The following is a 27,393-nucleotide window of genomic DNA, read 5'->3' as shown; positions in this document are numbered from 1 at the left end:
ATCGAAACATACTTTCGCTTTGTAGATCCTTTGGGAGCTCCAGCATCGGAAATTCTATTTGACACAATCAAAAATTCAAGCTTACTTTTATAAAATTGCTCCAACAGTCTGCAAAAAATAATAAGCCGGATCCATTTTGAAGATTAAAGAACAACGCAACCTGCAACATTAACTGAAATAGACAATCTTAGCTTATACCATCCGTTATACATTAAACGTGCATGTGCACACGCATATGCGCAGCCATAAAGGTCTTACGAGCATGCGTGAACGCGACGCATGCGCAGAAAGTTTGTAGCTTTGAGGTCCGGATTATGGGTGTCCGAATTAACTGTATATATTAATTTATAAAAACAGTTTATGACGACAAAATAGGGAGGGGACCTTTGGCAGATTCTTTCAGAACAAGTAAAAAATGTCTTTAAATGACTGTCATTCTAAGATAGAATTTTGTATAATTTTAAAGCTGATTGTTCTGATTCACTACATTTGTTATTTCCTAATGCAATTTAGAAAATGTCCATAATTTAAGAAAGATTAATTTGGCAGAATGTTATAAAGATGATATGTAGTACGAATTCAGATACACATTTTACGTGAATTTTTTCTCAAGTTTTTAATTACATTAAAAAATTTTCTCTAGTAACATATTTAATTTATATGGATGAATTATAGTGACATGTACAAGAATTAAGGCACTCTGAGCTTTCCGTTGGCTCATTTTTGAATAGAAATCTTTTAAGACAAGGAAACCATGCACAACAAAATAAATAATAAATGATTCATCATTTAACTATGCACTTGTATGTTACGCATTAGAAATTACAAATATTTTCTTGCTGTTACGGTATTGAAACTATGAAGTGAAATGTGTCTTTATTGCAAATTAATGTCAGTGTAATATGCTAAAACAAAACACACGTAAACCAAGTGAAGCTTTAACTTTATAAACCTCTTCTCTGGGATATCTTAACCAATGAGGAGGAGGGAAAAAAAAAAAAAAAAAAAAAAAAGCCAAGTTTAAAAATCTGTGATGTGCAAAAGAGATGCTTGAATGCATTTTTTAAAATTTCAAGAAATTGTACTTAAAAAATTCTATTAGCATTTTTAAAATTTCAAGAAATTGTACTTACTCAAAAAATTCTATCAGCAGGAAAAAAAAAAAGGATGGATAAATATTTTTTAAATTTTATTATAAAATGAAATTCAGGGTGTTATCATGATTTAAACTTACACTATTTCCTTAATAAAAAAGCAACTTTTTATACAGTTGCTATGTTTACTAGTATAACTGAAATCGAAAGGAGATTTAATGCAACAATTAGTAATTAACCAGTTTATGCCAAATACAATGCTCCTCTCCTTCTAAAATACTCTTTTAATGGGAAAGTGATCCAACTAAATTTCTAAATGCTAAATTTTCAAGATAACCAGCATCAGTTTTCAGATTCCTAAATAATTATTATTATTTTCTATGATTAGTATGATGGCCTAAAAAAAGATTTTTCTACTTTTTACTTTTTTCCTCAAGCTTGCATTTTCTCGCTACATCTGCTCTCAAATCTCTTTTCAGATTTCATAATCAAGAAAAAATGTGTTGAGCTTTACCTAAAATCCTTGTTAATCAGTCACAACAGTGTATTTATGCCAAAGTTTGAAAACTGTTTCTGATTAAAAAAGAATTAAATAATTTTTATACATCAGAATTATGAATGCTTAAATGAATGAATAATTATTTTTTTTAAATTTAAGTCAAAATTACATTAGAATTGATATCAAATAAAATAGGAAAAATCAAAAACTTAAGTTTCTATTCCAATGTTTCAAAAATATTGTTGCTCAATAGCTGCATTATGCAAGCAAAATATGATAAGCAAATTTGTAATAACAATTTTATGTAATAATACATACCTTATGCTCAAACAATTTTAAAACATTGAATACATCAAAATAGCAACAAACCCAAAATCAAGAATTCATAAACTCAAATTATGTCCACAGCCTACCCATCAACTCATAATAATGACTGTTACATTGTTAGTGTTACACAAAAACTTTCAAATCTACATGTGAAACAGTACGTATCCAATTGGTTACACTATGCAGTAAGCTAAAATTTGTGTTTTGATTTGATTTACGTGACTAAATATGAGTATGTCGCCAAATGGCAACTACATCCATTTAAGGGTTAAGAAAGGTAGACAGGTTCCAGTTATTATCAGACTATTTTGCACCAGGATAAGAAAACAAAGCTCCTGATAAATGGAATCAGAAAATATTTAATGTACGTCATTAGAAGAATTGTCCAAACTGTTCCTGCTAACTTGACAGTAGCAGATCTAAGACGACTTATTTTGCAAAATTCAGAATGTTAGAATGATCCGGATAAAATTTTGAGAAGCATAATTTCAGAAAGGTTCTTGAACTAGAAAAAATTAAAGATTACAATATGAGAATCGACTAAACTAGCTCATGTCCAAAGTACAGTCAAAAGTCGTTAATTCGGACACCCACAATCCGGAATGATCTATAATCCGGATCTCAAAGCTAACAACTTTCTGCGCATGCGCCGCATTGGCACATGCGCACAGGTGTTTTACGCCTGCGCGTAAGACCTTGACTACTGCGCATATGCGTGTGTGCAAGTGCAGAATACGTTTTCGCCTGCGCGTTTAATGCATAACGGACGGTGTATGCTAAAATTATCTAATCTATTTCAGTTAATGTTAATGATTGCGTTGTTCCATAATCTTCGAATTGGATCCCGCTTATTATTTTTTGCAGACTGTTAGAGCAATTTTATAAAAGTAAACTTGAACTTTCGATTATGTCAAATAGAATTTCCGATGCTGGAACTTCCAAAGGATCTACAAAACGAAAGTATGTTTCGATGTCCAACAAACAAAAAGTGGAATTGCTGCAAAATATGGATAAAGACATGAAGAATGTGACAGAGAGGTTAGTGAAAACGAAAAAATTTCGATTGACAAGTTAGTTGGTATTCTCGGCACAGCAATTAACGGGACTTGAACAGCGGAACTTTGTAACTGAACAAGAAATTATGTCTTTTTATAGAATTAAAGAGAAAGTATTATCACATAAAATGAAGCAACTTAAACAACTTACATTGAGAGAAATGTTTAATAAAGTAAACAAATAAATATTAAGTTTTTTTTTTTTTTTTTTTTGTAAATTTTGATACTCTTTAGATCATAATTGTTCTTTATTTCATAAATTACAGTTTCATATTTTTAATTTTAGAATTTCTGCATGCCATCTTATGAGATTTAAACTGATGATCTATAATCCGGAATCGCCGAAGTCCCGACGAGTCCGGATTAACGACTTTTGACTGTACAAACAATTCAAGCAGGAATTCCAATTCGAAAACAACAATTATCATTAGAAGATATAAAAATATTCACACCCTAAAGATTCTCATAACGCAGTAACTGAAGGCCTGGAATTTATTCTTTACCTCACTAAAGAAAGCTTTCAAAATTATGAACACCCCCAACCAAATGAAAAAAATATTACTGAATATATTAGAACAAAAAAGCAACAAAGATGTAAACATACGTTAAAACGGAATAAATGCATGAAATATATTATACTTAGAAGAATCTGAACTGATGGCAGATATATGCTTAAGATAGCTAAATGATTCAGAAACAAAACACATATTCGGTTTTCCTCAAGGTTAAGAGCAACATGAGATTACATCTGTAACTTAAGAAAAGTTGAAGATTTTGAAACTTTAAATAAATTAAATTGTAGCAGACAAATTAATGGAAATATTAAATAAAAAGACATAAGTCTACATAAAAATGCATCGAGAAAGCCAGTTTAGTCCAAAGGGGTGCCATACAGTAAGGAGTCGAGCTACACACAAAACAGAAGGACATAGACTGCATAGCTGGAAGACTTGCACATACAGTCGGACAAAAGAGTGTTCCATCTGTGGGAAATCAAGTCATTTAGCTCAAAACTGCGAGGAAAGAATTAACAAAACAAAAAAAGATTTTGTCAACTCCACAAAAAGATAACAAAAGCTGTCACAGCAAAAGAGAATTCTTGCAACTCTGGAGATTATTGTAAACAGTACAAACATTGAAGATCATCCAGCTCTTAAAATGTATTACTGTTAATGTGAATGGAAGGCTAATCGAATGAACTGATAGATAGCAGAACTCAGATAACTATTTTAAAAGAAAAAGTATCTAATGTAAAAGATGATTATGGAATCATCACTTTGAGTTCAGCTGTTGAGGATAAAGTGAAGTAGGCTTTTATGCCACAAAATAAGGGGAGCAGTAATACATTAAGAACACCAAGAGAAGTTGTCAGTCTTAATAGATAAACTAAAAGGTTCAGGGTTAATACTGCCAAATACGTATACTAAATAATGGAGAAAGAACACACACACACACACACACACACAAAAAAAAAAAAAAAAAAAAAAAAAAAAAAAAAAAAAAAAACTTCACTAATATTTAAGGATTCAGTGAAAACAACCTGTAGTTGCTGGGTCAAGAATTCCGACTACCTTATGAATCGAAATTTTTTTCTTTTACAATAACCTCTATGTTACTTTCTTCACTATCAGTAGCGGTAGTTTCTGGATCTAGAACCATACTACAGATTTCGTCATCCGTTGATTGATGAGTGGGATACTGTCATCGCAATGAAAAACTTCTATTACTTCCCTTATCCAGGAAAATGAGGAATCCTGAAAAAATAAATGAGAACACCCATAGCTCCAGTATGTGAGCCATAATTGCTACCAGAAGAGTAGAATAAGATACTCACTTCTTTCAGTATTGTCTCAATGTTATGGCACGTGGCTAAGAATGTTGCTGCGATTTTTGAGCATACTGTGAACAGAACTTTAGCAAAGTATAAGAAATTCACTCATGCTTACATTGATATACATACATGCCACAGCTGCACCCTACAAGAGAACTTCACCTTGGTCCTTTAAAAATAGGTATATCAATTGTAAACAATTCTATATATAATGTAACAAATTTAATATTTGTGGAAAAGTATTAAAGCACCCCTTTCTTTTGTGGACTACAAGGAATAATTGACGCAAAGAGTTTTTAAAATGCTTTAATGATAAGGATTGTTTAATACATAATTATATGAGGATTATATACTATAAATTATTTACTCGCTCAACATTGTTCATTATCGAATATTTGTGATCAAATATGAAACAAATATGCAAACTTTAAAATAAAACTTTATAATGCACATTTTTATAAAGTTTATTTGGCAAACAATACAAAAGTTAAAAAAAAAAACTCAAAATATAAAAATGAGTTTTAAAATCTCACAATACAAAAATGACTGTTTTAAAAGCTCAAAATACAAATTTGAAAGACAATCTTAAACTGTCTTAAAACAGTTTTAAATACAATTTATTTGAGATTTACTTGATTAAATAGTCGGTCTTTAATTATTTGTGTCATGATACCTCTGATCACTTCAGTGATCAATTTGCAGCCATCTCTTGCTGCTTTTTCCAAATTAGTGTCTCGCTCCATTCTTTCGTAATCATACCTAACATCAGTATCATTATCAATGATTTGCTGTTCTGAAGTTTTTAGCTTTCTGACTATGTCTAACACTTGGTCTGTTGTATAACCAGGATACTGTAAAAAAATAATTAATATTAAGATATATAGTTAAATATTGCATCTTTATACATTTTTTAACTTAACCAAGTACAGTACAAAGTCTGTAATCCAGACTCATCAGGTCTTCGGCGATTCCGGATTAGGTGTTTTTCCGGATTATAGATCATCAATTTACATCTGGTAAGATGGCATGCAGAAATTATAAAATTAAAAATATGAGACCGTAATTTATGAAATAAAGAACAATTATGATCTAATGGGAATCAAAATTTCCAAAAAAAAAAAAAGCAGCTTAATATTTATTTGTTTACTTTATTAAACATTTCTTTCAATGTAAGTTGGTTAAGTTGCTTCATTTTTTGTGCTAATACTTTCTCTTTAATTCTAGAAACAGACATAATTTCTTGTTCAGTTACAAAGTTCCACTGTTCAAGTCCTGTAATTGCTGTGTTGAGAATACCGACTAACTTGTCAATCGAAATATTTTCGTTTTCAATAACCTCTCCGTCACTTTCTTCACCATCGGAAGCAGTATTTTCTGGATCTAGAACGATACTACATATATCGCCGTCCGTTAATTGATTGATGATTGGGGCATTGTCGTCGCAATGAAAAACTTCTGTTATATCATCTTCATTTATTACCGCTGCTCCAGATTTCTTTATCAAATCCAAAAGCTGGAAAATTTCACCTTTAGTTTGCGATGTCCGAAAACCTTCAAATTCGCGGCTATCATCTTCATCGTCCTCACCATGAAATATAGTAGCTGGTCATAAATTATGACAAACATTTTTTAACATATCTGGAGACACATCCTCCCAACACGCATGAACATGCATAAAGCATAGAAAAAAAAGTTTGTAGCTTTGAGGTCTGGATTATAGATCCGTCCGGATTACGGAATTTGTACTGTATTAACATTTTTATGCAAAATTCAACATTAGACAAAAAAACTGCAAGAATAATATATAGTTTTGTGTTGTTATCAACAAACATCCATTTTTGTTCGAGGGGAAGACCAAAAAAAGTACAGCCTACTCAGTTATATAGTGAACTACTGGCTACACTGGACTGGACCTAGCATAAAGAATATACTTTAATATATTTATAATACAATGAACGCTGGCTACAGTAACCCCCCTGCCCCGAAAAAGGGTTGTAAACGGAGGGAAGCAGAAAAGCAGTAATTTCAAAGCAAATCTTGTAAAAGCTTAAAAAAATGTACTGAAAACAATACTTTAATTCAATGTATTCATTATACATGCATTAAAGGATGAAAGTTGTTTGATTACAAAAGTGTGTCTTTAACCCTTTGCGGCACGGTGTGCCCACTGGGCACACCTTAAAGTTTCCTTCTGTATGCACAGAAAAATTGAATGAAAAAGGATTTATAAGTTACTATAGGTTACTCTGAAACTTCTTTATTTATACTAGATGGCAGCTCAACACAAACCAGTCCATATATTTTAGCCATGTTTAGTTTTTTAGGACCTTCATTTTTCAAAATCTTCCAAATTTTTTTTAGGGTACAAAAGAATTGTTTGAAAAGAAATTTTTATGTTATTTTTTGGCTGTGTGTTAATCTTATTTTACATTAGTTTTAAGTTTTTACCTTGAAATCTTGCCTAAAATCAACCCCAGGTGTGCCCAGAGCGGGCTCACCGATAATATATAGGACAATGGAGAGTCTGTATTCTTCTCTGCATCTTATTGGTCAGTTCATTGACAACAGAAAGGTGGGCCCACATCTGTGTTTCATTTCTTGTTTTTCTTTTCTCTTTCTCTCTCTCTCTCTTTTTTTTTTTTTTTTTTTTGAAGGGATGTTTGGTTATCAACAACTAACAAATTGTTGCGGTGATTTTTGTGAAGGTCAATGGCAATTTTATCAGTTACCTGTTTCGTTTTTCACTTGAGCAGTTCTTTTTCGCTTTCGTTCAAAGTTTTGCTAGCACTACGTTTCATAGTTTTGAGTTGTAGATGTTTATTTAATTTTATTTTATAGTTTATAATTTCTAATTGTAGATATAATATTAGTTTATTTTTTCATATTTTTAATTATTTTCCAAAGAGATTGGAGAGGGCTGACCATTTCTGAAGCACTGAAAGTGCTACACGAATTGCTTCCAGATAGTGAATCTGATACAGATCCCGGTACATGTGCAAAACATGCAATATTGGGTTGTGCTCAAAGGTTGTGTCACTTTCTTTGAAAAGTACCACCATGAAAAAATAGACTATATATCATATACCCAAGTTACTTTTTTTCCCCATTCATAGGCATGTAATCATCATATAACCAAAAAAAGAGCTATTTAGGGTCTGTGTAGAGTAGCAGGTCTCCTCGTGGCACACCCTGGGTAATGCTCAATATGCTATGGTATTCAGAATCTAGTGTTTTTTAATCGTAGGCAAAATCTTTTACGTGCTTCCCAGCAATGCTCGTTTCAGGACTCTTTTCAAAGCTCTATTCAATCAGTGTGCCCACTTCAGGCACATCCACAGAATTAAAACAATAAGTGCTATCTTCACAAAATTTTACTTGTGTACTCCTCTAGGCCTAATTAGACTGCCTACATTTTTTTTACCGAAATTCCAACTTTAATAGGTAGCGTGCCAGAAAGGGTTAAAGAGTGGTTGTGCAGATGGAAGGAAAGGACTGCAGTTAGAAATATTATCAGGAGGAAAATGCATGTGAAACAAATAATGTCACAGACGTTGAGTGTCAAATGACCAAAGGATTTGTACCAGCCATTTACCTGGTCACATCTTCAATGATGATGAGACCACACTAGTTTATGAATTAATGTTGGACAAAACACAGAAATTTAAAGTAGAGAAACTGCATGGCTACAAAAGGAAAATAACCTGAATAATACTGTGGATATATGCTAAAATATATAGGCTAACATACACATAGAGATGTAGAAACTGCTAATAAATGTCAAATTTTAAAATATCTGTTTATTATGTTTATCAAATAATAAACAGATATTTTAAAAGCTTTGCTGAATTATCAGTTCAGCAAAACCTAAATAACACAATCCACTTTTTAACAAAAATCTGGTAGCAGGTTTAATAACTGTGAATAATAGAAAGAAAAATGCTACTTTAGATGCACAAATGCCTTGTTAATCCTTGTATTGAAAACGTCTACAATGTTAAGTTGGTGTTCCAGCCTATAAAAACAACATGCCAATCTCTTACCTCATGTATGAAGGTGTAATCTGCAGCTTAAATAGAGTAATTCTTTCATTTAATCCATACTTTGGAATCAAAACATACCATATCAATAAAATTTTCCAAATACTATTAGTCTGCTAATAAAATATACAGGAGTGTGTGAATGGACACCATATAGAACTCTCTCAAGAAGGCTGGTTTGGATACTCAATATGTGGAATTTGAAAAGAATGATGTGCCTCTTCTGAACCTGCTTTGATACACTGGTGCAAGTTCCCTGAAGCTCAACTTTTCAAATAGCAAAAACATGTATTACATGATATCAATACTGCACCAAAATTGCATGGAAAATATCAAATCAAGTGTAAAAAATAAACTAGAAAATGACATCTAGAATGCATTGATTAAAAGCACTGGGAGAAAACAGCAGCACTTAATATTATTTTCATGCTAATTGAGGGTAATTTAAAATTGATTTTGTTTACTTAATGTAATGAACATACATAAATACATATTATTTCTCAAGTATATTACTTTCTCACTCAATGTTCGATTCAATTTTTAAAATGAAGGTTAAGAGAATACTCTGATTTTAGTGAACAAACTATATGAATCTGCACTATAAGCGAAGCTGACTGTAACTTTTTAGAAATTCTATTTCTGTACCAAGACAGAAATTCTATTTCTGTACCAAGACATATGCCTGCACTTCAATGGCTACTGACAAAAAGTAGATATTTTAAAAACAATCGAGTAGATATTTTAAAAACAATCAGCGATAGGGAGTGGCAGTTACTGTAAAGGTGTCTGAGGATTAAATATATTTGGAATGGTGTTATTCTGCACTAATTAACCAGTAAGAGCTGTTTTACATGAACAGGTTAATGCAAGTTTTTCAAAATATGATTGTTTTACAATGCAAAAAGAGTAATATAGCATACACTCTATGAGAACTGGGTAGATTAGTTCCTTAACTAGTTGCTGCAGTACTATGCTTCATTACTTCATCAATCACACAGGAAAATCACTCTTTTTTCATCTCTCGTGGTATCCAAAACTTTACGTGTAGTTGTTATTCTTCGGTCTCTGTGCTCATCAGTCAACATTTATACTAGCTTTAAATTTTCAATTACACTTCTCTCCTTCATGAAATTTCTTGGGACTGCACGGTAATATCACTAATCGAAAATAGCATGATTTTCAAATTTTTGCATTCATCTGTTTCACTATGGCTTCTCATTTATTTCATTCCAATCACATGACTGACATTCCCTAAACTTCACATTGCCATTGTATTAATATTAGCCAATTTATTAATACAGTCCCATAAATTTGACACAATTCACAGTAAATTTCAGCAGCATTAAGACCTACTCAATTACTGAACAACAAAGCAGCTGTTTTTATGCTTGTGCCCATTATTAATTCATTACAATAAGCAGTAAAACAAAACCACAGAAGTACAATAATTGAAATAGCCACTCAGCAGTTGCATAAGAATGACCTAACAGGTTAATGGTGAGCCTGGTTTTTATTTCTCGTTGGCCCTTTCTTTAGGACTACAATAGTTAAACTATGGTAAAGCATACTAGGGCTAATTGTCTAAGTCTTAGACTCTAAGAGAAAGGGTGCCTTCATGGAGGCTTTCCAAGTAAAACTAGCTCATATTTAAAATGACTCACGAGGAAAACCATGAAAACTCTCAAGCAGCCTGCTTATTTGCAGGGTTGCAACTTGGGTGGAACTATTAGTGTACAGTAACGTTACCACTTAGCTGGTGGTGAGCATTCTTATTATGAAACATGCCTCATATTACAAATGATTATGTCTGAAGTATGATAAAGGTATATAAAGCAGGCTAGTATATGTTAAGGAAATTAGTAGCACACTAGGTGAAGAGGATAACTTTATTGAAATTTCAGTTCAGTGTAAACACTGGCATTAGCTACAGAAAACCCTCTTAACAAATTGACTGACAGACATCATGCATTCTTGGGAAGAAAGAAATGCTTCATCTTGCAACTGTCAAAGGCTAGCTATGCTCTAACTGAATAATTCAGTCTAATAAAATAGCTTTTAATGAAGTGCATATATAAAAACTTTTGGCACTTTCTGATTATCCACAACCTTACTGCAAAGTTGGCAATTCAGTGATGACTAAGGATAGCATTTGCAAACTCACTACTGGCTAATGTTTCACTAAGTTAATGGTATGACAGGCAACATCCACTTTCATAATGGTGCTGCATTAAGAATTCCATACTAGAGCAATCAATTAATAAATTTGAAAATGCAAGAAACATCAGTAATACATTTACCCTTTTCAAGGAATCTTTTTTTACACTGCTGTTCTTCCCACATACACAGTGATCTGTTTTCAGTAAAAAAATCAAGGAACTGCAAAACTTTGGCATTGGGTGCCTTCCAAAACACACATGTGCTTTTTTTTGTATCTTCTTTTTTTGTGTCTTCCCCATATACACAGTGACCTGTTTTGCCTTAAAAGAATCAGAGAATTACAGGTATTCAGCACCATACAACTTTGGCATTACACACTGGCCAAACAGACATGCTAAGATCATGTCTAGGTAACCACATAAATGCTCTCTACAAGATCGTATGTTATCATGTGACTGTTACGGTGAAGTACTGCACTGCCTCATAAATACTTTTCTGTGACATCAATTACAGATTAGTTATTGAAAAGCATTTTATGTCATCATATGTTAACATATTCAATGAAAATATTTTATCAAAATAATGGGGGGAAAATTGTGTTTTCTCAAAATTCTTAGAAAATGATAATTGAAAATCTTTTCTTAATTTGATACTCTTATTTTATATGTATGTACATAGAAATGTAGTGTACATAGAAAAATTAATGGCAGGAAATTCTGTAACACGTACATGTACTTCCAAGATTAAAATGTTGAAAAATAGTCTCCAATGCTTAACATCTTAATACTTCCAAGAAACAGGAAAAAATTATTTAGGAAGGGAAGATAGTTCCAGTGTTAAAGGTCTTTTTATATACATCCCTACATAATTACTTGATTGATTTACAATATTAAAAGAATTAGCTATACATACATAGCTATTTAGCATATAATACCTGAAAATAGTTCATTAGGTACTCATGCATTAATGCAATCACTTTGACGCAATTTGGCGATATTCTACAGATGAAAAGGTAAAAGTTATCTATTGGATGCAAGTTGGTGGTTTTCGGACCTTTTCTTAAAGAGAATAGCAAAACCGATATTTATCGTAGGTCAGTAAACATTATCAACATATGAAAAGAAAACATACTTTAGCAGTTTAAAATACAATTGAGAAATTAATTTCAAATTATTAAATAAGGATTATGTAATACATTAAAAAATAAAACATTCAAATTCTTTTTCAAATCTTTTCGTAATTTTTTTACGTTATTCTTCTTCTAAAGTACACAGTGATCTGTTTTCAGTTAAAAAAAAAATCAGAAAATCATGGCAATTCAGCTTTGTGCAATTCATCATCAACAGCGGGTATTGAGGAAACTTGTTTTCTCATTGTTCTCTTCAGAGGATTTTCAGCAATTTGCATTCTTTCAGACATTTTACCTGTTTCTTCCATTGCTGGCAAATTTCAAAAGCTCATATTTTAAAGCTACATTTAAGACAAAAAAATACCATGATTTGTTTATTAAAAAACATTTCAATTTCAAGTGCAGCAAAAAAGAACGACTACAAAAATGGCCCCATTGCTTGACTGAAGGACTGTTATGAATATGGTTGCCAGAGTTTGGCACATTCTGAAAATTTGGCGATTTGCATTAAAATGGGGACAAGATTATTGTACTAATGTAAGTACTGTTCATTATAATTAAAAACTAACCGTAAAAATACTTGGCGATTTAAGAGTGTTAGAAGCTGACTCGGTTGACATAGCTCCAATTAACTTGGAATCCAATTCTGACTGAAAATATGATACTTTTAATGAATAGTATGCATTAGCATAAGCTCCAAAATCTTCAATTTTCTCTAAAGGAATTGACTGGTATTCAGGAGAAATTTCTTCTTTCAGAGAAGCTATAATTTCCTAGAAGTAAAGGAAAATATCTAATGCACTGAATAGTTTTTAAAGAAATAAAATAAATCTACAAAATATAAATATCATAGACAGCTCTGTTTATTCAAATAAATGACATATATGGAAATTTTAAGTATTCTTGACTTGCACATTTTAAAATAAGCACCAACTTAATTATACAAAAATTAACAGCTACCGAATTTGACGGCATATAAGACGCACTTTTTTTCCTAAATTTGGTCTCAAAAAAGTTACCTGCGTCTTGTACGTGAAGGACACAGTCTTATACATGAAGGTAATTGCATTCAATAATTGTTTATTTGGCTTTTACGAAACGTGAGAACTAAAAGAAACCATGCTATTGAAACTTTGTGTGTGTGTGTGTGTGTGTGTGTGTGTGGCCATCTAAATAAGGGTGTCTTATATGCCATCAAATACGGTATTTAATAATGTGTATTAATTCTGATTTAATTCAATAAACAAAATGCTCAAGTATATTTTGATACCATTTCAGAATGAAAATTTATAATAAATAATAATGAATAATTTGTAATAAATGAAAAACTTATTTTGGTTGTGAAAGGAATTAATAAACGAGGAAAAATAGTTAATTTATCATAGATTATGATTAGAACATAGAAACACAACTCGGATTTTAAAGTTCATTAAAAAAGAGTTAATATTATACATAAAATATGGTGTACGTTTCCTCCCTGCTGAGAGAGATCAAGGAATTTAGCTTTCCAAATATCTTGCATAAATATGAGTTTTCTTAAAAAATTGGCATCAGCAAAATCTTCTGCACTTTTGTATCCTTCATCCTTAAGGAAATAAAAGTTTCTTGCTGCAATTCAAAGGTACATGATAAAACATTATCACAAGAGCACCAATGTGCCCTCAGCTCCCATATCCTCACACAGTTTTTTAAGAACCATGCTTTCAATGGAAGAGGTTTATAAAATTTACCACATTCGATACACATTCTAACACCTGACTCAGATGCTTTGACGCAAGCACTTCTCTATGAATAATGCAATGGGTCCACAGTGCATTCGGTGATCTGCTTTGAATATGTGTCAGTAATCCTCCATAGCAGTCACACATCGAGCAAGCTCTATCAGTACAGATACCAACGAAATTAGACTAATTCGAATTATTTTCAGATATGAATGTATCAGTCTCTCAAACAGGTCCTAAGCTTCTGCTCCTGAAGTAATATTTTTACAAAATAGGTCTTCTTTAATAATATTACAATTTATAAACCGTGCATAGCATATCAAATGAGCATCCTTATTATTGTCCATAGCCTCATCTAGCTGCAACCCAAATTCCACTCCTTTGATTGTTTTCAAATAATAGATCATTGATGTCCTCCTCCATATGTTGTGATCTTCAAATGTGCTACTGGAAAAGGGTACTTTAAAATGCAGCTTCCCAGCAGGCTCACGAGATCTACAGCAACCGGTAGAATAAGTTCTTCTTTGATGGCATGAAGCATAATACATTTCGCAATTCTATAAACCACCTCGTAAAATACTAGCGAAGCACTGTTTGGTATTGAAGCAGTCTTAAAATTTTTTTTTTCTTGTTGTGGTTTCAGTTTTTTTAACTTTTAGCCAAAAATATCACGAGGTTTGAAACCATGCAATGATGATAAGCTTCTAAATTGCACTTTGCTTGAAAGCATATACTCTGCTCTCAAAACTTTCATGGTTCATTCTCAAACTTTCATGTCTTTACCATAACTTTCACCATTCATTTCTGTTGACATAAAACCAAACTCTAAATAACCATCATCATATTCACAATATTCGCATTTCTTAACAGTCACGCTTCCTTTACGAGTCATGCTTCCTTATTATGTTTATAGCTGTTCAAAAATCAGTTCATCACCAAAGATACAAGAGCAAAAATAATAAAACTATCAAAGACATTAAACAAGTAGTAATATAACAATACCAATACTACATGAACTAACTTATATCATTTGTTTATATGAAGCGCTGAACCGAATTTTACTAGGTTTAGATTAGGAGCCGATAGACTGAATCGAGCCACCAGTGCTTGCTTATATGCTTGCCGCAGCATATTCCAAAACAGTCCAAAACTGACGTGAAAGCTCTATGCACCCAGATGCGTCTACAATACCGGCCAGCCTAAACTGTGGACACTGGATACAGTGGAAAGTGTATGCATCTGCTGCAGATTACAGTTCCATCATTTCAAGACATCATATCGTAAAAATTAACGCTATGAAATATAATTTTTCTCCAACAAAGAGAACTGAATGAAACAAATGTGTGAAATGACAGATTACGTTGCACCCAGCTTTTATTTAAAAATTTACTAATGTCATATCAATCATTCGATGACCAAATCATCCCCTTCTTGATGTTATTAGAGACAATGCAATTTTCAGCAAGCCTGACTTCACCCCACTGTTGATGAGAAAAGCAATTCAAGCATTCATTCATTTCCTGACCTGAAAAAATGTGGTGTCTACTTCATCTTTGATATATGTGTAGAATTTCAAAACCTCATAAGGCCTGAAAAACTACTATGCAGTTCTGCTAAGATTATTGTTGCGAATATTTTTGTCAAATTATATATATATAATAATAATATAAGACGCACCCTTACTTAGACGGCCACACACCTGTAGATGTAGAAAAAGTTATGTGTGCCTAGACCTTTATCCGGGCTAAAAATAGCATTCAGTATTGAAAGTTAACCTATGTCCTTCCTGTATAAGATGCAGGTAATTTTTTTGAGATAAAAAATTTAGGAAAAAAAGTGCGTCTTACATGCCGTCAAATACGGTACATGTTTTGAGTATTACTGTATAATCACCATTGTATTGTCTCCGAGTGTTTGCAATTGATATAATTTAACGTTATAGCATTGTATTTGATATAGCTTGTGTTTGTAAATTTATTACTGAATGTTTGTAACATTCAAGGTCTAGACGTATGTTGAAGCCAGAAGTGCCATCTGCGAAAAAGGGTAATATTTTTGTGTTTTAAATGCACTACACGATCACGCCGATGCTTGTTTTGTAGCACAGCCCCATGGCTACTTTATTTTTTAGTGTGTTCTGAGATGTTGCTGAGAGATGTGAATTATTCGGCTCCCTGTATGAAAAATAAATTAGTGATACAGCCCATGATGATGTTCTTGCATGAAGTGTTTCATTTTTCGTTTAAATAGGGGAGAAATTTGACATGCTCATATGATTTCAGAGAATGATACAGGGGTTGGACAAAAATATGGAAACACCTTTAAAAAAACATGTTTCTTTGCTTAATATGGTGTAGGAAACCCGTTGGCATCCAAAACAGCTTGCAGTCTTCTCAGAATGGATAAATACAGTTCCTGTATGTTTGCCAAGGGAATATTATACCATTCTTCCTGCAAAACGGTGGCAAGTTCAGATAACGATGTTGGCGGTGGATAACGAGAACGTACTTTCCGTTCCAATGTAGACCACAAAGGTTCGATAATATTCAGGTCTGGTGACTGTGGTGGCCAGGGGAGATGGGACAACTCATCTTCGTGCTCAGAAAACCAGTCCTGGACAATGTGAGCTGTGTGAACAGAGGCTTTGTCGTCTTGGAAGACACCATCACCATCGGGGAACAAAGTTTGTACCATGGGATGAACTTGATCGGCCAAAATGTTCACATAAGTCTTGGCAGTCATGTGCCCTGACACAGTTATCATGGGGCTAGCAAAGAACCACGATATGGCTGCCCAAACCATAACAGAACCCCCGCCATCTTTCACTCTTGGCAACAAGCAGTCTGTATTATAGGCTTGAGATGGCGTTCTCCAGACGTAAACTCGGCCAGAAGTGGAAAACAATGTGAAAGAAGACTCGTCAGACCATATTACTCGCTTCCACTGCTCTATAGTCCAGGCTTTATGACTTAAACACCACCTTTTCCTGTTACGGGCATTAGCATCACTGATGAGTGGCTTCTCAATTGCAGCACGGCCAGCAATTCCCTGTTTATGAAGCTCCCTTCTAAGTGTTTTGGTACTCACACGGTTCGGTAACACAACATTCATTTCAGCAGTAACTTTTGCAGCTGTGGTCTTCTTATTTTTCGTCTTAATTGCCCTTAATGATCGTCTGTCACGATCACTCAGGACACACTTTCGCCCGCGCTGTGATTTAGCAGATGATGTTTCTCCGCTTTTCAAATATGCGGAATAAATCTTCAATACAGAACCTCTTGAAACACTAAACACCTCCGCTACCTTGCTTACAGAAGCACCTACCATACGTGCTCCAACAATTTGCCCACGTTCGAAGTCTGTTAATTCTGACATAATGCAATGACAACCTCACATAACAGTACTCCGACAACAACTGAACTGTTTAGCACATTTACGAAGTTGTATAGGTGGCGTCAGTAGTCAAAAATGCCAGCGCCACCTACATATTTCATTAAATCAATCTTTCTTTTCAAACATGCATTTCACAAGGTATTTCCATATTTTTGTCCATCCACTGTACATTTGAAAAATCTTACCACAGGAAGAGTTCGGAAGGCTCCCAAATGTACTCTATTTGTTGCTATGGTTCTGACAGGATCCACCTGTTAAAAAAAAAAGAATATATAGAGCATTTGTACAATCACAACTTATGGTTAAATTCAAAGTCTTAAATCTATTAATACTAGTCCTACTATACTATACGAGGTTAAATAAATAAAAAATCAATACATGCTTATCACGAAATAATAGCAACATATGCACATAATAGAGTGTTTGCAGACTTTGCTTACTCCCCGAGTCTCAGTGATGTAAAAGATATGTATGCCAAATTTCAAGAATAGATAATATTTAGAGGTTGCACTTTGATGTTTTATAAAAGTAGGCAAAAATTATGATTTTTTTATGTTTTTTTATGTTAATTACTTTTATTAGGAGAATTAGAAAAAATAATGTTAAAACTTTACACTAAGTTTAATAGGTAAAACTTGTTAAATTAATCAACTTTGCAATCCCTTCATTTGTTTGCTTGGTTAAAAACTTTTCTGTGATGTTTGACTACATTCAATAAGAATTGTTTTTGTTGTTCATCGCTGACTGATTCGTTAAACTTTTTTAATAGAGTGATTCCTCTTTCTGCAGTATCACTGACCACCTTTAGAGCATTCAATGGCTTCCTAGAGAATCATCAAAGTATTCTGTCACTTTATGGATTCCAAGCAATTTAAAGAACATAAAAGCTAATCCAACATTTGTTTCTAACAGATACCAAAGCTGTCTCTTAGCAACTGTGAGAGTGCTTTTTTTATGTTTGCATAACCAAGTGATAACACTAATGAGGATTATTCAGATTTGGAGTTCCAAACTTGTGAATCTTCTATAAATGATTCCTACAGATGTGAAATTTCTCTAGATGATAGTTCTAGCAGCAAAATTATTTTAGATTAGTCAAGGAAGAAACATTTTGTGTAATTTAATGGGAAGATTCTTCATTTATTCCACATTGGTTACTGAGCCACTTAAATAACTGAGAGTAAATAACTGGCCAAGTGGTTTAGGCATCTGAATACTGGTTGTTTTGACACAAATTTGAACACATAGAAACAAGCTGAATGAGTGTTTTTTATGCATTCCCTCGATGTATAATGTAAATAGCAGCCAGTTTTCCTTAGAAAGTCCTCTACAAAAGCATCCCACCTTTTAGGCAGATAGCTTTCATGTGTTTTGCGATATTCATAAAACCTATTTACCTAATTTAACCATCTAAACATTGACTTGAGTGCTAGAGAATTGTTGTCTATTATGGGTATATTAAATATTAGTTTCCTGGTGTCATTTCAGAAACAAATAAGGATGTTAAATAATGTGTTTAAAAGAAATTTTTGCAAAAGTAGTCCAGAAGTAAAAAATAGAAACCAATGAAACATGAAAGGGAGGATGATCCAAAGAAAAAGATGTGCAGACATTATTTACTTAAATTCTGATTATGCATTTTAATTTGGTTCAATTAAATCATGCGAAAATGACTCCAAAAATAAAGATTCACACAGGTAAAAAATTTAATGACTAATTTTTCTACAGCTAATGTGCTAAAGTACGCTTTTTTGGGCACCGTACTTCCCCCTCCACCTGAAAAAACACAACTCAGGTAAAAGCGCCATTATTGCTAAATTTAAAAAAAAATTGCTCTGAATATTAATATTTTAGTAATATAAAAATTTGAATAAAATTTTAGCTTTATAAAAGGAGAACTGAGGTCCGGTGGCGCAGTGGGTAGCGCGTCGCGCTGCAGCACCACAGGTCCGGGGTTCAAACCCAGGGCTGGGCAAGGTCGACTGAGCCTTTCATCCCTCAATTTCCATCTCTAAATATAATAAATAATGATTCGCCAGGTTGGTGTCAGATATATAAAATATTAGCAGTTGTAAAATCAATGATGTTTCTGTTTGAGATGTATGCCAAGCAGATTTGCAGCTAAGGAGCCAAATTATTGATCACACAAATTTATGCTAAAAATGACTGTTTCTTTAATAACGAGGTATTTTATTTAGTGGCGAAGTGAAATTAAGAATCGGAATTCTTCATGTTTTCTTACAGGGAAAAACAACCAAATGCGCATGCATAAAGCACAAATAAAAATTCCCCAAAAAAATTTTGTTGGTGGCTTTAAGGTCCAGATTTTAGATTATTCCGGATGTTGGACGTCCGGATCTCGGGTTTTGTACTGTATTGAATTTAAATCAAGTTCAAAAGCCTTTTACCAAAAAGCTTCTGACCTTTCAAAAGCATATTTTACATCAATATGTTCAGCTGGGTTGCATCATCAAAGTTCATAAAAACATAAATTGTATTTTTAAAATTAAATTTCTAGCAAAATTTTAAAAAGTTTTTGTCTACAGACTTACATAACTATATTCAAGCACCCATCGCCATAGACATGCATCAAAAGTAAGCAAAATTAATTTTAAAAATAAAAATTAACAATTGGCAGCTACCTAGGAAAAAATGTCTTAGAGGGGCACTGGAATAAAAATATATACTGGCTCCCAAAATTCAGGATTTAGCTCCAGATTTTTTTAAGTCTCAATTTTATGTTCTAAGGTACCATAAGTTAAAATTCATGCAAAATTTTTCAATTTAAATTTCATCCTTTAAGCACTATATTGTGTCTCCGTATTATGAATTTCGTGTCTCCCAGTTGATTTTTTGTGGAACTACAGCCAAAATCAGAAAAGTTAAGTTCTCCCCACTAATGCAAAAACTACAAGGAAAAATATGACAGCTTTTTTACCTACTTAGAGAAGAGATTCTTTACCTTGTTTTAATGAAGGTTATCGAATTACATAGCACAAGATCTTATCAGTACATTTTAAAAAACTGGATCTGGGTGCACAAGATCTCTACAGAAATTTGATAGCAAACTACGCAAGCAAGTTAAAAAAGCAAATACCTCAGTACTGTCTGAAGTATTTTGATATACTTCAGGTAAACATGTTCACACCAAAACCACAAGATCTTTGAATTCTCTAATTTATCATGATACGGCACCAGTTGATGTTTCCTTTAGATCAATTTAAAGGACTGTAAGCTTAATGAATGTGCTAGAAAAGATTTAAAAAAAAATTAAAATCTAATATGACATGGCTTAGATGGAATACTTTCCACTAAAGAAAGGTAAATTTAATATATGCAAAAAAACCTATCATAACAACCATCTTCCTAAAGTAGCTACATCTGAAAGTGTTTCTCAAAATATAATTACTAATTAGTATAGAGCCTTCCAAATACTCGTGTTAATTAAGGTGATTTGGAATAAAAAAATGATTCAGAACAATGAGTGATCATCATAAAAAGGAGTCACTGGAAAAAAAAATATGAAGAGAGAAAATTTTCTATGCATAGTAAAGCATAGAGAAAGGCATATTAAATTTTGATGACAGATGACAGCATCCAGGCTAGGATGAATGTTTTTCATTGATAGTAGTATGACTTTTTGAATCTCAGTATAATTCACAGCTATCTCTAAACATCTTAAAATATGCAGATTAGTGGGACTTCTTCACATGAGAGCAATCCTTAGCCTGTTGCTAAAGATTATTGTTTGGATTTTGAAGATGAGTTTTTAAACCATATTCCATACATCTTATAAGTCACCTGACCTATATACTTTTGAATATATGAAATGCATCAAGAAATTACATAAAACATAATGAAATCTTTTTTAAAATGCTTAAGACAAAACTATACAAGTAATTACTGAAAATCCTGTTTTTTTCTTGTGATTTAAAGACTGCAATATTATAAAATCAATAGTGTGATCTGCAACAGAGGTCTCAAACAGGTGGCCCCAGGAGAAATTTTAGACAGCCCGAAAATAACTTCAATTATGTATTTGGTGCTAATACAAAAAGCATGCATTACAGCCAAGTACAACACAAGTAACGGCACTTTGGCATATGCACATAAGCTAAAACGGGGGGGGGGAGGATATTAATCACTGCATCTCAGGAAATGACAATTTAAAATATAAAGAACATTAGTGACAGTAGAGACTGAATGTATATATGTGGGAGTGCTAATGAATGAAAAAGAAATAGAATGAATAGATTAGAGTTTATATGATCTATGCCAGGCCATGTGACTGGGTTAAGGTGGGACATCAGTACAATCAATAAATTTAGCTTGTGAGCTGACAGTTGAGGAACTCCAGTATTTTGGCATTTCCATTTTTTCCCTCTTAATGAGTTTGTACTTTTGATATCTGCATGAGTCAGTCTCTAGTTTGTTAGCTGGATTTGCAGCTACATGGTTCCCGTTGCTATACAGATGAATACTAACTAATGTGCTAATCATTAAAAAAAATGGCAAATTGAGGGGAAAATGTTACACTTATGTATGTGAATGTTACACACATTAAACTTTGGGTTACAAGTAACAGGATATTTTTACGGAAGAAAATAAACCCAATGAAGCACAGTTCATTCAAGTTTTACTCTCATGCACAACACTGCAAAAAGATCAAAACCTGTTACTGATGGCAAATTTCTTAAAAATTATTTAAGTGTTTCTAGCCAGGATGACCATTATATAGGCCATAGCATTCCAGGGTGGAGTGAACGCTTAAGCTTAATGCCGCTGAAGACATCTCTTTCAAAGGTATATATTAAGGATCTGGTTTTCCTTATCTTTTCTTTTCATTACTGCACCTTCAGAATTCACAAAAACCACATTTAGAAACCGTAAATAGGACCTTGTGTCGCTTTGGAATATTCCGCATTTCTATTAAATTTCTTGGAGTTACTTTGCTTTGTTTTACAGCGACATTTTGATATGGAAAAGAAGGCCAACTGAAGAAACACAAAAGATTCTTCAACAGCTTTAGAAGTGTTAAATTACATGACATCATAAAACACAGAATAATAGCACGAGGTATTGAAGACAATGACTATTTTGTAACTTCTTTCCAATTCTTTCGGAAATACATATTTGGAAGAAATGGGCAGAGTAGAGCAAAACAAGGCAAAATCCTGGATGTGGGGCATGCAATAGCTAAAAGGCAAGGGACGAAAGACACCTCATCCCACATGGTTGTGACGGATTGTATAGCATCCTCTTGAGAGTTAGCACAATGATGGAGCACGGTTACAGGTGTATTGTCTAGTTCCACAGTTTGTTGTTGTCTGATGCAGCATGAACTGCACGCAAGAGTTCCTTTACGCAGGATTCCCAGCACTGAATCATATAGATGCCTCCGACTTCAACGGACACAGCAACACAGAATGCAGAATGCATCCCTGTGGCAACAAGTTGTTTTTTCTGATGAATCTCACTAGAATATATAGTAAAGTGATAGAAAAGTATGCGTCAGACATTACAGAGGGGAAACATCTGTTCCTACAGTGTGTTATCCAGTGTCATATCATACAAACGCATGGCACCAGGGTGTGGGAGCTACTGGGCATAATTGTTGATCCCATCTAGTGCACATTGCAGACTGTGATCACTATATAAAGGAAGTTGTGGAGCTAGCGGTTCTCCCTATCCTTTGATGCTTTCCGGGTGCTGTATTTAAACAGGATAATTCTCATTTGACAAAATGCACAAGCCTTCTTTAGGGGACAACAGGTTTCACTTCTTCATGGCCTGCTTATTCCTGATATGGCACCCATTGAGCATGTTTCAGATTTCATCAGTCATCGACTTGCTTGTACAGCTGGTGGGGCACACACTAAGATTGAACTCTGGCATCAAATCGAAGCCACATGGAATGCCACGATTACATTCAGAATCTGTATGATTCAATACCACAATGTTTACAAGCTCTCATAGCTCAGCATGGCAGACGCACAAAATTACTGATTTCCGACATTTGTTTTGTATTTTCATCTTGTAAATTTGACAGTTTATATGCACTACTATCTAGTGCACATTGCAGAATAAATTTCATTCATTTACAACAATTCCTTCATGGTACCCGCATGCATGTAGGAACTGCATTCCATCCCAATAACACTAGACCACATACATAAGTGATCACTTGACAAAAATTTTTGGAGTCTAGATGAAAAGCACTGCCACGTGCCATATACTTATCTGACCTTGTGCACTCAGAGTTTTCACTCGTTTTGCTCTTCAAAATTTCTTTCCTGGTATAACATTCAATTCAGATGAGGTCGTAAATCGGCAACCTGTTCAGCATTTCCCTGATAAAGGTAGGTTCTTTTGCGAATGAGGAATTACAAAGCTCATTAAAATAAAGCAAACAGATATCAAACAAAACGAGCAATATACTATTGACCTGTCACTGTTCGTTATAGAAATAAAGGACACTTCAAGAACATACAAAAAGTCCGTCATGACTTTTAAGACAACCAGAGAGCAGTAAAATGAAATATAAATGCAAAATTCTAAATGTTAATGTATCCATTCCATCAAAGTTATGTATGAAAATTACATAAATTCATTTAAAAAATAATCAATTACATTAATTTGTTTTGACTGTCAGGGACGACATTGCATGTCATAAGTTTCACATCCTGGTAATGCACAGGAAACATTTTCTTCAAACTGAAAAATTCATAGCAAAGTATCAAATGAATTTAACAGTATCTTCTGGCAAAGATTTTATAGATTCATTTTCAATAATGTTTTCATCAGCATTAATCGCTTTCTTGCTGCTGCATTTTATGCCCTTCAATAGGAATTTCTGAAGTCTCAACATTACTATCTATAAATAATTTTGCAATTTTTCATTATTCTTCAATTGCCCTTGACTTTCAACTGCAACCACACATATTCAGTTCTTCATCTTCCCATCATCATCATTGGCAATACTATTATCAGTACTAGTATTAATCTTTTTGGAAGCATTTGCAAAGTTTTTTTCAGTGACATCATAATTCTATACTTTTGAAAATTCAGATACACATAAAGGCTGATTACTTTCAATTCTCATAAGGGCCTTCTTCAAAATTCTTTTGTGATAAAACATTTTAAAACTTATCACTCCTTGAATTATATGCTGCAGTTTTGCAGTAGTATTTGGAGGAAAGAAAACACTTTAACATGTTTACTCTTCTCTTTGATATCTTGAGAGTGAGCCCTCAATCATTGAGCAATTTTTTGTTTCTGCACAGCCATGTGTTTATTATCTAAATCTTTTAGCCACTTTCCAAAAATATCTGAGGTCACCCATGAGTTCTTTTTGAAATTATTCTACTTCTAGTGATTTAACACCTCAAAAACATTTTGGATTTTCACCCTTTCCTATAAATAAAGGTTTCAATTTTTCAACACTGGTAGTTCAGTCTGGGATTGGAGTCCTGGCAAATGGGTATGCTGCATGGACATTTTTTTCCATATGTAATGTGTGTACCAGCTAGTTTCCTTTACAAAGTCCTCCACAAAGGCATATCTCTTCCCTTACATGGATACCTCAAGCAATTTGCCATTATCCAAATAATCCGTAAATCTTTCCATATTTGCATATAGTAGTACAGTAACTCTAACTACACTGCACTTGCCCCAATGTTAATACAGTCAAAAGTCGTTAATCCGGACTCATCGGGACTTCGGCAATTCCGGATTATAGATCATCAGTTTAAATCTGGTAAGATGGCATGCAGAAATTATAAAATTAAAAATATGAAACAGTAATTTATGAAATAAAGAACAATTATGATCTAAAGAGTATCAAAATTTACAAAAAAAAAAAAAAGCTTAATATTTATTTGTTTACTTTATTAAACATTTCTTTCAATGTAAGTTGTTTAAGTTGCTTTGTTTTATGTGATAATACTTTCTCTTTAATTCTATAAACAGACATAATTTCTTCTTCAGTTACAAAGTTCTGCTGTTTAAGTCCTATAATTGCTGTGTCGAGAATACCGACTAATCTGTCAATCGAAACTATTTCGTTTTCAATAACCTCTGTGTCACTTTCTTCACTATCGGAAGAGAATTATAATGATGAGGAATTTGATTTACATCATATCAAAGACGGAGTACATTGAGATGAAATACTACATTTAGTAAGGAATTATAAGCCAAATAAAAACATTTGCCCTGAAGATAAGGATAGTGCTGACAGATAAACTTTTAATTCATTGTGCCCCCCCCCCCGCAGAGCAGCGTAAAATTGATAAACAGATTTCGGAATGGTTAGAGAAACGAAGGATATGCCTTTATCCATTTTTTGCAGCAATTCCACTTTTTGTTTAATGGACTTCGAAACATACTTTCGCCTTGTAGTACATATTAGTTAATATATATTGGAAATTCTATTTGACATAATCGAAAGTTCAAGCTTACTTTTATAAAATTGCTCTAGCAGTCTGCAAAAAATAATAAGCCGGATCCAATTCGAAGATTAAGGGACAACGCAATCTGCAACATTAACTGAGTTAGATAATTTTAGCTTAGCTTATACCGTCCGTTATACATTAAACGCGCGTGCGTAAACATATTATGCGCATGCGCAGAAAGTTTGTAGCTTTGAGGTCCAGATTATAGATCATTCCGGGTTATGGGTGTCCGAATTAACGACTTTTGACTGTATTCTCTGCCGTTAATATTGATAAAATAAACTGGTTTTGTGGAGTTGAAGATATGTTTCGGCTTGTATATTTTTACGACTTCTTTTAGTTTTCGATCTTCCCAAATGACACAGTCATCTCCACAAACATCTTTGCTTTCGTCACATTATGATTTTTGAAACTACTCTATTTTATTAATTTTTTAAAATTTTTTAAATTTCTCCAGCCACCCATTACTTGCATAAAATTCACTCTGTCCTATAGCTCAAGCAAACTCTGTATGTTTTTTCAGTAGCCCTGATACCAGCATATTTCTTTTTCTTCACCTGTGTGCAGCTATTTTAATGTTGCTTCTTCAATGTTTTCATAAAATTTTCTTATGTTTGGCGTTTGGATTGGTGGAATCAAAGCTTGACAAATTTTGTTCCAATTTTTCAGGATTGTCAATAAACTAATTTGCAAAATACCGAATGTTATGGCAAAGTCTTTCTTGTTTACATCTTTGTCCACTTTGTCAAGAATCAGCATTTTTCAGTGTTAATCGCTTATGTTTCGACATTTTTATTATTTAACACAAAACGAACTTTAAAAAGGATTTGCAACATTAAACCATGAAAAGCAGAAATAAAAATAATATGCAGCTTTTGCTTAACTTTAAATTGGTTAGCAAAACAGGATTGGCTGGGGAATTTTTAAATAGGGTGGATAAATTCTTTCTGAGACTTTCCCTCCCCCACATCATCCCTTACATAGAATAGAATGTGACAACAGATAACAAACCACCACCTTTTTTTATGGGGTAATTACAGCTGCATGCACCTATGTGGCATATCAAATGAATAAATAAAGTAAAAAGTCTTGAAAAATCATCCAATGAAAAACTGTATAGAGAGTGTTGGAGTATTTTTTATAAAGGGAAATTCACACCTCGGGCAGGATTCCACAAAAAACTTTGCTAAATAGAGGAATTTTTAAAATACAGTTTGACTGTAAAATTAATCCTTGTAAAATCTTTAAAAAGACATTTAACTTTGTACGGTAGTTTTAAAATAATTATTCAAAAATTCAGTTTTTTAAAAGAAAGCTAGTTGTAAACCACAATATAATGAGTAAATATACAAAATGATATTTACTGTAATGAAAATATACATTCCCTGCATATCAACAAATACTCGAAATTCCCCCCACACACACACACGGAGAAGCATCTAGCAGTTTTGTCACTAACCCTTCATTTTCTATAGTTACTAACATAGTTAGACCCTCCAGTCATAATAGATTTACAATAGTTACAGTTATTAATTTTTATTTCTTAAAAAATATTCAATAATAAAGCACTATACAGCAGTTATTATTTATGATACTGGCTCTACAATGATTAGTATAATTATACATTAGAAGCTACGTTTTGTAGTAACAAAGCAAAATATTTATGTTTTTAATTTCAAAATATTCCAGATATTTCAGCT

At 33.1% G+C, this 27,393-nt stretch overlaps 1 protein-coding gene across 3 annotated transcripts in view; it reads right to left on the bottom strand.

Annotated features, from left to right (window-relative positions):
- Positions 1-5,254: 5,254 nt before the first annotated feature.
- Positions 5,255-27,393, bottom strand: part of LOC118193083 (COP9 signalosome complex subunit 5-like) — a 57,380-nt gene continuing 35,241 nt past the window's right edge. For 2 of the 3 annotated variants that reach the window (XM_035364121.2, XM_035364120.2), the window contains exons 4-6: positions 17,429-17,494; positions 12,699-12,902; positions 5,255-5,657 (exon numbers count right to left, since the gene is read on the bottom strand). In XM_035364121.2, coding sequence (XP_035220012.1) covers positions 5,424-5,657; positions 12,699-12,902; positions 17,429-17,494 — 504 coding nt within the window. In that variant the 3' untranslated portion in view covers positions 5,255-5,423. The remainder of the gene's footprint in view (positions 5,658-12,698; positions 12,903-17,428; positions 17,495-27,393) is intronic. The other variant, XM_035364122.2, reaches the window with a different exon arrangement.

Source organism: Stegodyphus dumicola, chromosome X2 (genome assembly GCF_044657685.1).
Source record: "Stegodyphus dumicola isolate Sdum_Otavi_A_Nest chromosome X2, ASM4465768v1".
In the NCBI taxonomy this organism is placed as follows: domain Eukaryota; kingdom Metazoa; phylum Arthropoda; class Arachnida; order Araneae; family Eresidae; genus Stegodyphus; species Stegodyphus dumicola.
This window is presented reverse-complemented; position numbering and strand designations above follow the sequence as displayed.